Source organism: Myripristis murdjan, chromosome 15, assembly GCF_902150065.1.
Source record: "Myripristis murdjan chromosome 15, fMyrMur1.1, whole genome shotgun sequence".
NCBI lineage: Eukaryota > Metazoa > Chordata > Actinopteri > Holocentriformes > Holocentridae > Myripristis > Myripristis murdjan.
This window is the reverse complement of record NC_043994.1, coordinates 24,788,828-24,801,866: the sequence shown is the minus strand read 5'-3', so window position 1 is coordinate 24,801,866 and position 13,039 is coordinate 24,788,828. Positions and strand designations below refer to the sequence as shown.

The 13,039-nt window shown below is 41.9% G+C and overlaps 1 protein-coding gene across 2 annotated transcripts in view; it reads right to left on the bottom strand.

Annotated features, from left to right (window-relative positions):
- Positions 1–13,039, bottom strand: part of LOC115372368 (phosphofurin acidic cluster sorting protein 2) — a 56,557-nt gene that overhangs the window by 28,228 nt on the left and 15,290 nt on the right. For both annotated transcript variants that reach the window (XM_030070204.1, XM_030070205.1), the window contains exon 2: positions 2,930–3,017. In XM_030070204.1, the coding sequence (XP_029926064.1) occupies positions 2,930–3,017 (88 nt within the window). The remainder of the gene's footprint in view (positions 1–2,929; positions 3,018–13,039) is intronic.

The following is a 13,039-nucleotide window of genomic DNA, read 5'->3' as shown; positions in this document are numbered from 1 at the left end:
TTCACGCTCCGGAGACAACGCAGCTCATGGATAAAGCCACACGTGGTTGGTTGCTTGCTCCTTCTCAATGATGACAGCGAGGCGGGGAATGAGTTGTTTTTCTTTAAACAGAGTGACCCACTACTGTATAAAATTTCAATTAAAGTTAATAATGAGGGGGAGAATGATGACAACGCAATGGAAGAACCGTCAATTAATAAACCAAGAGGATAGAAATTGTGGCTTCCTGGAATGATATGTGGTTCTCTTGTCAGCAGTGTAATGTGCACCCAGTTGTTACTCAGCTTCTGCAACACTAATGGATGCTGATATTCAAACACTTTCCAATGTTGGATGGAAGCAGCCATCTTTATGCATCAACCCAATTAGGCAGGAGGAAAAAACAAAGCCTGAAAGCCTGCATTAGAGCAGTTAATCTATACAGTGTATATAAAATAGGATGCTTGCTTTGCCCGGTGTTTCCTAAATAATTAAATGCAGCTGTGTCGACTGGGTCTTATGTTTTGAATTGAGGTTGTGATGCTAAAAATGTTTATTTCATCCGAAATCATTATGCCAAAAACATCTGAACTATACTTTTAGTTGCAGCTACAAAACTAACCTAATAACAACTATATTTGTATAGCACTTCTCTAAACAATGTTATATAGTGCTCCATGAGATAAAAATAAAACGGAGAAGATAAAATACATAAAATGCAGTTGGAAACCACAAAAGTAACAACAAACCAGGAAACACAAGCTGAATGCAAACACATAAACTGTACTACCTCAGGGCCGCCACACCTTCGGAATGATGATTTTTTTTTTCTTCCAGACATTACAACAATTTTAAATGGATATATATACACATATATAGGCTATGTAGCCTTTATTTGCGCAAATATACTTATTATAATCAGTTTGAAATGATAATTTAAATATCATGAAATGTTACATTACACTGCAATTAACTTTAGTCATCACTCGCCTGTTTGATTATTACTGCTGTGCGCTCGCAGAGGGAGAGAAAAGAGCAAGAGAAAGGTACCTGGGCAAGATTAAATTTAATCCATTTTTTTGGTCAAGCCTGTGAAAACGACCCTAATGTTATCGTTAATGTTTACATTGTAGGGCCCATAATTTCCGCGATCACCGAAATAAAACGCAATCTATTTTTTAACGCGGAATATCACCGAATTTGACATAATTTGAATGAAATGCTGTTTTGTGTGGAATATGGACATATGTCTGGGGAAAATCACATGGAGGGAAGCAAATTTGGGTGGCACAACTGCTCCAGTGGTTTCACCTGCACCTGCACCACCAACGATGCTGAAGCCCTCCCCCACAGTTTCAAAAAAATCCTAGAGGAAACCCTGACTACCTGAACAAAGTAAAAGCAGACAGATAAATTACAATGATCACTTTAATTTCATATATTCTCTTGTGGTGGTAAATTTCTTGCTGCAGTGGCATGCCACTGCAGCTTGCCACTGCTAAATGAACAGTGAGGAAACACTGCCACATCGCAGCCATGACAATAATTCACAAGTTGATGAAGCAGTCTTGTGGTAACCATGGAGTTATATTTCTTCCCTTCTCATCTTTCATTCTTACACACTATGCTATTTTGAAAAATATGAGCAGAGAATGCCTTTGATGGTTACAGCTATAATAATGCTCATGTATTTCCTATTCTGCTGGTGTTAAGACAGTACTGCGAATCAGTATTCCCCTCTGGTATAAGCACAGCATCAGCGCGCAGATAAAGCTGGCATGTCGAGCACATAATGTGTCATCTCGACGTGGCACAGGTGGCACATTCCTACTTAGAGGTCAGCTGAGGGGAAACCAGAATGACAAAAGGCTCTAAAATGGTTCGCACAACCCTGCAACACAAAACCATTTTTCTGCAAGGGAGCGGCAGGATGGCAGTCAATAAATCAAGAGCAAAAATAGGAAATATAACTTGCACAGAGATGCCTGTGAAAGTCCAGACATTAGTGTAGGTTTGTTTGTGGCGAGGGCAACCCCGGTTGTGTGGGCAATGTAAAAGCTTTCGCTCAGACTTCCATCTTGCGACGCTGAATCATTCAGGTAAAAGTCGCGGAAAAAGCTGACTCTCTCCTACTCACTATGAGGTGAGCCCAGTTCTCGAATTTGCCTCTGCTTCGGTTTCCTGGACAATTGCAGTGAAGAAAAGTTTGAATGACTTTTTCCTGGGGAAATTATTTCCACATGCCTACCTTACGGCACTTTGTGTGCGTGCGTGTGTGTGTGTGTGTGTGTGTGTGTGTGTGTGTGTGTGTGTGTGTGTGTGTGTGTGTCTACACTTAAGGTGTACCGACTGCCCTCAGTTCTCTCCCAAAATCAACCGTTTTGGAGGCAGTGGACCATCATCTTCACAACCGCTACTAGGCTTACTGCTGAGTCTGTGTTTTAAAACCCTGAAGCACACTAACAGCAAAGTGTTCCAACAGTCATTTGTAAGACAATGTGCCAACACAGATCAGTCTGGGTAAAGCCAGGGCGTTCTACATGACCGGTGCACTATCTTCCCCCATCTTTAGATCGGCACAGAGAAGAATGCCAGACGACACGTGTTAGGACTGTGCACCTGCAGTCGCAGAAAATGTATTAGCAATCGATGAAAGATGCTAAATCCATCTAAAGGTACTAATGCTCCTGCTTAGAGTGATAATGCTAGTGTGCCATTTAAAACACCTGAGTGGATGTGACTCACCAGAGCTTCCTGTACAGCTAAGGAGGAGGGTTCTTAATCAATCGGCAGGATTAGTGGCCTGTCTTATCACCCTGTAGGCTTTAGTGATTTATGTTCAACAGGGTGCAGCCTTGACAATGAATTGAGACATTATGAGCAAGACTCCAGACTGTGACACATTGCTAGCAAATATGCTCTCAGGACACAAAGGAGATGACCAACTCACCTGTATTTTGACAGCTATAGACAAGGAGTTCAGTTCTTTGTCCAGCTCCTTGAGGACGATAAGCTTTTTCAGTGTGAGACTGCAGAGCCTGTGTGAGATAGACAGAGAACAAGAGGAGGGGGGGAAGGAGGGGGGGGGGGGGGGGGGGGGGGGGGGCAGAGAAAGAAACCGATTAAAGGCATGACTAATACTGTATGAGCACGCCTTCATGATACATCGCAGCATCTGTGATGAAGCATGACTGACACTCTTATACTCAAGACAAAACAACACCCACTATTGCCACATTGGATTTCCACTTGTGTCTTTATTCTTCCCTTGTTCTGCAGGTGTGATAGTATAACTGTGAGCCACATCAGAGATTCATATCCCATCGCCAAGTAGGAAAGTGAGTGAATGATCAAGAGAACAGCTGAGTGATAAAATCTGATCCCATGCAGTTTAAAAAAGGGAGTATGATGTCAAAAATCTGCGATTCTTGGTGAATGGATGATGTGTTCCACTGCCACTGACTCTGAATTCTCTGATTTCTTAATGCTTTGCTTTTTATGGGCAGAGTCCTCATAAAAGTTGACAGCACAGATGCTTGGATGAGCCATAGTGCAACAACAGTCAGCTCTGTGTCTGCATGCAGATACAAATTACAATTTTGAACAGAGAGAGCTTTAAGTGATTCACTGGCATCTGTTTGCTATTAAATAAAACAACGAAGAACCACATACCTCCCCTTCTAAAGTGAAATCAATTTCTGACAGGCATGCTGGCCTTCATAACTCTAGTTATCTTCAGTAAGAGCTGCCACACTGAGCCATCTGAGCACTTTTGGATGAAGAATAGGTGAGGGACAAAAAAAACAGTAATGGGGTTTCCTCAGAGCTTGCTATACAGCACTCACTTCTGCAGCTATAGAATGGTGAAAAGGATATTTAATCAGAAAAACACATGTAGGTCAGAGGGTCCCAGTGGATACTTCTGCAGGTCATGCAAGGCTGACACAACATAGAGGCAAAAAAGGGGAAACATAAATGAGTAAAAACAGTCACAAGCATGGTTCCACATGTCTCTAGCATGGGGTGTACAATCAGTAGTGACCTTTAAAAATCCATAAAGCTCACTGTCTTCCACCCCCACAAAAAAAAAACCTCCCTAAGAAGTCAACAACCTCCCTGCGCAAAGTTTGCCAAACTTCCTCCTGACCCACTTTTCCACCAGTCCCGTTGCATTAAATTGTGATTACTCTCAGCCACAGTCCAACGGGAAGAAGAAAGAGGGGGAGGAGGGTTGGGGGGGCGCCCTAAGTGACAAAGCAAACAAATAGCTATCCGCTCACCCACTTCCCTTGAGAGAGCCACTCTGCAACACTCACTCAGTCACTCGCTCACTTCACTCGCCTCTGTTGGTACACAGCTGTGTGAGCGTGATTCATAAAGCCTCATCATGTTCAAGCACCGATAACACGCTGGTGAAAAGACGACAACAATAAGGTGCTCTGTTCAGACTGAATGCTTGGTGTACATGCAGGGAAGACCGTAAGAATAAAATCTTTCCTTTAAAAAAAGGCCCAATTTGCAACTGCACTATGGCAAATTACACTGAAGTGCTGTCTCTGCACAACTAGGGTTTTTTTTTGTTTTGTTTGTTTTGATCCTTGATGATTTTGTTTAGGAATGCTAGGATTTTCTCTATTTTTGGCATAAAGAAGCCTGCATTTCTTAAATAATGGAAAAAAGGAGGATTTTATATCAATAAACCCAAACTAATAGTTCAAACCGACACTGTTCAGCAGAAGTAACTGATCAAATCAGTGCTCAGGAACAGTTGGTAGTTAATGTTTTCTGCTTACTGGTATTGAAAATGTGGTGACAGTGCATGCCTAATTTTGCTTTTTTTTTCATTTTGACATTTACTGTCTGAGGTTTACACATAATCAAAGACAATGACAATGATGAAAAATTGAGTGATACATTAATTTTGAGGTTGTAAAAGCCGTTGTTGACATTGACTGTGCTTTTAAAACTGGATGAAAACCCATCTGCACGTTGAGTTTCACAGGGCTGAACAGTTCAAACAAAGACGATTTTCCACCTACAATTCAATCCCCTCACAATGTGCATTTACGGAAAATTTGGTTAGTCACATATTGTATTTTTAATGACGACAATATGAAATTTTCAACAACATGAATAAGCCTGGAGCCTGGTGTTCCCATGTGTAATCTCCCTCCCAGACCCACTGGCCCAAATAGGCGGCATTCCACTACATTTTACAGGGAGGTGATGGAGCATCTGTGTGTGTGTGTGTGTGTGTGTGTGTGTGAGTGTGTGTGAGTGAGAGAGAGAGAGAGAGAGAGAGAGAAGCCAAGTTTAGCTCTTTTTAAAATGTATGCAGCCCAGCATGTTTGGACGATTACCCAAGTTATCTCAGGCATTAAAAAAAACAAAAACACCACCAACAACAAAAATCTATGAATCCATTCGAAGCTCAAATAATAAAATGTTAGACCTTGTAGGTAGTGCATGGATCCAGCATGGCTTATGGTGAGGATGAGTCACCAGCCAGCCACAGCTCTCTGTCGGGATGGAGGGAGGACGAAAGAGAGAGGGAGACAGAGGAACTGAGAGAAGACGAGAGAGGGAGGGGGGTGCTTGATGGTTTAACAACATCTCTATCCCGTCCTTGCTCTCTCTCTGTCTCACTCTCTCTCAGTGGACTGGGATTCAGATGTAATTAAAAAGGCTGCAGGCACTGAAGGGGTCACCTAGGGAACCGGGGATTTTTATTATTAGACAGAGGTGTTATCTCCACTGCTGCCTGCCACTGTGTCGCGCTGTAAGTGAAACGCATGGCCATCTGTTTTGGGCTGGTGCCAGCCTGTCCCTGTGCCCCTGCCCAGGGCTAGTTCACTATGCCACCCAAACAGTGATGACGGTGACAGACCAGGTGTCGCACACAGGCACTAATCGTTGTGCTAAAATATCTGGCAGAGGCAGTGTGCTGGGTCAAGGATAATTCAGCTGGCTTTGGAGGGGAGTGGCAGTGTGGGTAAGTGTGTGGGCGTGTGTGTGTGTCGTTGCAGGCGGGGAAGGGGGGCTGTAAATTGTGATATGCTCGCCTCTCGACATGTAATCAGCACTGCAAAATGACTCCAGAGCACATATTTGAGATCAAAATGGGGGTTTGCAGCAGCCCCCTAAAAGATGCATTAATGCGCTTTTTTGGCTTGTCGTTCCCACATTCCCAAAGAGAGCCTGGGGTGGGATCACAGCACGCCTCTCTGTGCCAAACAGGACCAACACAAAACACAGCGTTATCAACCCACAGAGAAGATCGGGTGGGTGGAGAATCCATAGAGCAGTCTCGAGTTCAATATTTCTGCGAATAGGCGGAGGAAAGCAAAGATAAGTCATAATATGTTTTCAGTCTGTTTCCCAGTTGATAAGAGCTCATGGGGGAAATCCCTCTTTCAGTCTCAGTGCTTGTGTTGGTTAAGCTAACACGTTGCTTGCCAAGTTCTGCTGGTTGGGTCATTGTTGTTATAACCCGAGTTTATTGATCCCTGCTGTTGTTTACATTTTGGTCAATTTGTGTTTTGCGAGCTCTCCTCTCCTGACTCACTTTCAACCTGTCTACTTCTCTTCCTGGGCAATTTATTGTTATTACATCGACACCGTGGTGAGAACAGATACAGTCTGGGTTTTTGGATATCACAATATCATAATATGGCACAAGTGTTGTCTTTTCCTGGTTTTAAAGGTCACATTACAGCAAAGAGATGCAAAGCTGTTCTATTATTTCCTGTAACCTGCTTGGTCACCATGTCCACATTAGGGTTAACCGTTTATCGAAAATACCTTGTGTGTGATCGGGCTGGGCGAAAAATGGCTGACTCATAAAATCAAACAAGCCCAATTTGCTCATTTACAACCAACATGCATGCCCAGAAACACATGCGCAATTCACCAGTCACACGATCATGCTCGCAGACATTTCCATCAGTTAGTGGTAGTAATAAATTTAAAAAAAAAAAAAAAAGACAAGAAAAATCTAGATTGAAACCATGGCCCACCAACTCTAAAGCCAAGCAGGATTTATAGTCCAAATATAGGCTGATTATACCAAACAAAATGCAAATCATTTCCAGGATGACAAACCCAAGACCTTCCATGCAAATAGGCTAACAGCAGCCTCGTGTCAAAAATCAACAGCTATCGACTGCTCTGATGGCCGGTGCTGCCCAGTAGGAGACCGAGCCCCCGACAGCTAATAGGTTTGGCCTACATGGCATCGCTCACAGCAGCACGGGGCAGGGCTGCTCAATCTAAGTCCATTAGTACGTCCAAGTCACTCGCTGTACCGTCACTAACTGTTGACTCATTGGCCTCTAAAGTAAGGCTAGGGCATTAGTTTATGGGGCCATTTCCCCCCTTTCAGAATTATATAGACTGCTCTCAGTGACAAGCCAGCATTACTAAGGAAATTAAAAGTATGAGGTTGTTAAATTTAACTTCTCCTTCTAGTATGAAATGTGAGGGAAAAGGCTTGTGTGAGCTTCTCTATAGCAAGTAGACCAACAAGATGAATCCAAAGCTCTGGACTGACAAACATGAGCCGCTCTCAACAATTGATGTGTACTCCTCACAGCAAAGAACCATAACATAATCCCGAACACAGTGGATGCCTGCCTATCACCCAATTTACACAGCCTTATTATGGGCTAATCTATTCATTACAGACAAACGGGTTTACACACTATCAAATGATGCAGCTATTAAGTGGAAAAGAACATAAACTCATCAGGATTTTAATGCCTGTCAATGCCATTTCCCCCCTTGCCTCACATTCCTGTTATCCTCCATCATTTCATCCGCCTCCTCTCCACTTGATAGAAGCAGAAAGATCGTCTACATGACCATTTGTCTCTATATATCCTGATTCAAAGCAACGGGAAAGAAAGAAAGAGAGAAAGAAAGAGCTTGAATTAAGGTTAAGGTTTTCTCCTTGCTTAATTCAAACTGGCTGACCCAGTGTCCTTCCCACTGTCTAATTGCCCAAGCAATGAGGCTGAGGCTGAACACAGCATTGTCCTCTGATGCATCACACAGGGATTTTGTCCAGTGCATGACCCCATTTCAATTATCAGGCAATTAGACACAGAGTGAAAAGAAAGTGCACCTAAGCCTCTTTTCATGTCTGTCCTTTGCCTCACTTTTCCACACACATTTTATCCTGGGGTCAAAATCCCAGAGAGTGCTGGGGGGTGAGGGGAGGGGGAAATCAAACCCTGTAAGCCTCTCATAAAATTAACAGTATTTTTACCACACCTCTGCTGTTGGCTATGTACTGACATTCATATCTGTATGACTCCGGCCTAATTTGATCTGATCCACAAAAAACAGATTTATTATAAAGCTCTTCTCAAAAAGCTGCAAGGTGTTTTACATTCTTTCAAGGTAAAACTGCACTGTCCATACATTTAGAGCTGCATAAACAAAGAAAAAAAAATGCCTTCTTTAGCGATAGAGATATAATATACAAATTAAAAAAAACATTATATACCATGTCTGTCTGAACACATAAGTTTTAATTTGGGGGAAATGGCCATGTGGGGCTCTAAAAGTGACTATTAAGATTTTAAAACGAATTCCTAAATTAACAGGGAGCCAATGCAGCCAGAGAAGTTAAAATAGTTGTAATGTGCGTCCATCTGTTGGATTGTATTAACAGCCTAGCGGCAACATTTTGGACAGTTTGCAAATGGTCCAGGGTGGATTCATTAAGGCAGGTAAAAGGAGAATGACAGCAGTCCAAATGTGAGGAGATAAAAGCATGTAAGAGCATCTCCATTTAAGCTCTGGACACAACAGACCTAAATTTGGCTATGTTTCTTAAAAGAATACTTCGCCGAATTTCAGCCAGCTTTGTATCATTACAACAGTGTACGCAAATGAACAATGTTTAGCTTCCTCCCATGTTGCCTGAACCCAGACCTCTCTGTTCATTTGCCGGCTGTAGCAAACAACAAATTGTACTTGTGCATTTTCTGTCAGCGGGCTGAAACAGAAGTCTGGGCGTAGAGTAAGTGCAATAGCAACAGTGTCTTGTTACTAACACGGCAGCGTTACACTGTGAAAACACACAATCCACGTTTTTATGAGGCCCGTTCAAGATTAGCTTAGAACATGTACACCGACCCAGTCTGATAGGCAGCAGTGCTATCTGCACAATGCATGCTGATTTTTGTAGGTTTTCTACCTTTTGTGCCAATCAGAATACCAAAGGCCTTTTTCCTCAGTTTTCACTGGTCATCTAGCACAAATTAAATTGATTTATACATTTGCGCCTTTCAACTGCATAGACAGCCCAGTTTTATGAATAATTCCTTTAAGTGAAAGAAACTGGACAGTGTCCTAATATGAGCATCAAATCTCAAGGATTGGTCAAAAATCCCACTACGATTATGCAGACTAGACTGAGAAGACATGGATAACGCAGCAAGGCTCTGCCTGATCACTGGGTGAAGGTTATCAGGAGCAATAATCAGGACTTCCGTTTTTTCTGCATTTCACTCCAGCAAATTATTTGACATTCAGTTCCTAATTGCATTTGAACAACTGCTCAATCCAGAAAGTCTATTAATTCTCACAGTGCAATGGCGAGCCAACCAGAACACAGATAGCCAGTTGTGAAGAAGCTGCAGTGACAGCGGGCACTGGCATTCAGAGAGACGTCCAGAGCGGGACGAGCAGGAACCACAGAAGCATCAGCTCTTAATTAGATTAAATAGTATAAAATGATTCTAAATGTTAAAAAATTATGGTCATGTATATATGTTATTTGTTTAGATGGAATAAGTGAACTGATGTGTAAGAAAATTGGCTTAGATAACACATCTTATATCCTTTCCACATGCCATATTTCCATATTATATAACAAAGTATGACGTGTTTATATTATTTTCCTGCTCCAGTATTAAATGAAGTAACGCACCTATTGCTGTTTGGACTAGACAACAGCTCAACCATAAAGTACTGGCACCTCATAAACCTACTGTCATGGAAACAAGCGCTAGGCTACAAACATCTCAGACAACAGGCTGTGTTCTCACCACTATACAGATGTAAAACAAGGGACACAAAAACAAAATCTTTGCACACCTTTATGAACCCTCAATGCCTGCCCTTTGTTGCATATACATGTATAAGTTATGTAGAAGCTATGGTTAGAAATATAAAAGCAGATCCAATAGCAACACATTGCCCTTGGCAATAAATACTAACCACTGCCTCTTTTCTATTGATGTCGCTAAGCTCAAGATATGAAGACTAAAGCAAATTTGTGAGGCCTCCAATTATATGTCTACACAATAAACAAACACTATGCAACTGGAGCCAGCAGCAAAGATAATCCTATAGCTGGTAAATGATTTTTTTTTTTTTTTTTTTTTTTTGGCAACTAAAACTGATTTGCACTCCTTCAAATGAAGGCATATATTTCTCATGTTTTATCTGCTCCATTTCTCAGGAGGTTAATCTGAGTTTTATATTTGAGGTACAGGTCATGACTATGTTAGCTTGCAAATATCTCAGCATATCTTCCCACAAAGCAGGCAGCTTTAAAAACATTTCCTCTTGACTGCCACGACCTGCAACACCTACATTAAGTGTAGATTTGGCTTCAACATACATATTCAAATAAATTACAAAATACTGATGTCAAGATAAATGTTCAAATAAACATTTTGAAGACCCGAAGAGAATATGTCTAAAAAGACATATTTGAACACAATATCCTATAACCACCGTCTCATCACAAGTTTAAAAAACAAATCAGTGGGCAGAACTGAGTAGGTGTGAAACTGGGAAGCCAAGTGTCAGGTTTATTGTCAGACAGTTTAAACAGCAAGTCATTTCTTGGTTTAAAATCCCACTGTAGAACTGACAGCACCCAATTTCAGAGCATGTAGCTGAGGAAGTCTCATGGAGTTGTTTGTGGGAGGTAATATCCTTGCAGACTGCACTCAGTGCCAGCTGCCACGCAAGTCTCTTTGGTTTATAACTACAATTGTCAGTCTGCACAGATCCAAGCCTTGGTTTTATAATATAGCCTGTAATCATTTTAGCTCCTCATTGCTGAATCGTCTCATCAGCCTAATATCAACCACGCAATCAGCTGTCCAGGTAGCTTTCTGCAGGCACAATATTTTGGAAGAACCATTTCCCCCAAATTAAAATGAACATTCTAAGCCTATATATCTAAAACATGCAAGAATACTGTTACTAACTAATTGATTTTTCTCTAGATCTACTAATTAGTAAACCCACAGAAACACTCAAACGCAGTGCACAGCAGGGAGCTACTGTATAATGAAAGATGGTCAGTGGCTCCACTCAAATCCTTTCACGTTTATCTGGGCTCGACAAACAAAACAACCTATCAGGCTGTACGCTCCAACAGCCATGGTCAAATATTTGGTTTCAGATAAGAGAGGTCTGTGATTGTGGGCTATACTCCATGATGCATTTATCTTATCTTGGCTGCTTCATCCAAAAGTAACTAGACTAACTCAAACATTGTGTTTCAGCTAAACAGTCATGTACGAGCCTAATCCGCCATGAGTTGGGTTACAAATTCCAACGTTTTGCAAAGTATCTTCCTCATTTCACTGAAGCAGCAGTGAGGTCTTTTCAGGACAAAGTGAGGATGCAACAGTGTTCTTAGAAAGGAAGAATGCCCGACACCTTCAGTGTGCAACTGTTCCAAGTTAGCCAACACCTCGCTCATGCCAGTGTTATACAAACATGTAGTTTGCACGAGCAGATGTTGAAGCTGCAATGTCTCAACTCTCTCACTGCCAGATGAAACCACATGAATTGTGGCAGGTGGATTAAAAGGCGGACAGCGAGGTGGAAATCAGGGAGCATTGCCATGGGCTGTACACATTTCACAGAGTGAATAACCCATTTTGTTAGCCCCTGTCTGACCTCATCCTCCCCTAACTCGGGTTGGTTAATTTACCACACACAGGTTTCTCTGCAGTTCAGACTCAAAGAGCACCTCTGGCCCCAGACCAGGCTTCAGTCATGCAGAGCTTTGAGCTGGGTTCTTTTGGTAAAGTAATATGCCTGTCAGGAGGCTGCACATATGCCAGCAGAGACAGTTTTCATTACAGTGACATCAAAAAGCATTAATGTACACCCCCAAATCTGAAATCAACGCTCCAGACCCTCAGCCTAGGCATCAGATCTGAGAGGATGCAACTGCGTGCAGATGTGGGAATTGTCATTTAGGCTGCATGGAAGAACTTACTAACCGCAGCGCTTCCTCTCTGTTGATTCCTTGCTTTTGAAACGTCAGGATGTTAGAGGCAGAACTGACATAGCCAATTCAAATCTAGCTCCTTACATCTCGCTTCATATTATAGGTAGGAATGATGTAACAGGTGGAAATATGAAACTTTGATCATTCCACTATAAGACATCCTAAATGGAACTGATGTAGCGACAGTTCAGTTAACATTCTATAAAGTACAGCTCAGTGGGGTAAATGACTGCTGTATCCTGCACATGGATAATACAGTGCCACTCAGGTGTGACTCTTGTGTGGATCCATTCGACAAAGTGTCAACAGATAAACCAACTCCAAAACAGCTCTAAACCTTTATCTACCATCATTCAATGCCATTAGTCCAGGATGTCCTGTAGTGTGAAAGTACATGTGGCTACAGGCTACTCTATTTCTGGAACACTTAAGTGACAGCAGCATCTCAAATGACTTGGCGATAGAAACGTCCTAAAATTAAAGAGACTGGAAAGAGACGGTAGCTAGTCATCCCAATGCAATATTGATGTGTTATTAGGGCTGTGCCTAACTCATAATTTCCTCAGTTGCTCATCTGGATGTTCACCATGACATTTCAATGATTTGTTGTTGTTGCTTTAAACCACAGACTTCCCGGTAATGAGACAGTTTCAATGTTGTTAGACCATGTTAATAATAATCAACATAATCATAATCAGTATAATCAAATGCAGCAGAGTCAAACAAACATATGTGAACATCTAAAATCTATTAAATTTATGAGCACAACTCACATAAACACCGGCTTTGTCA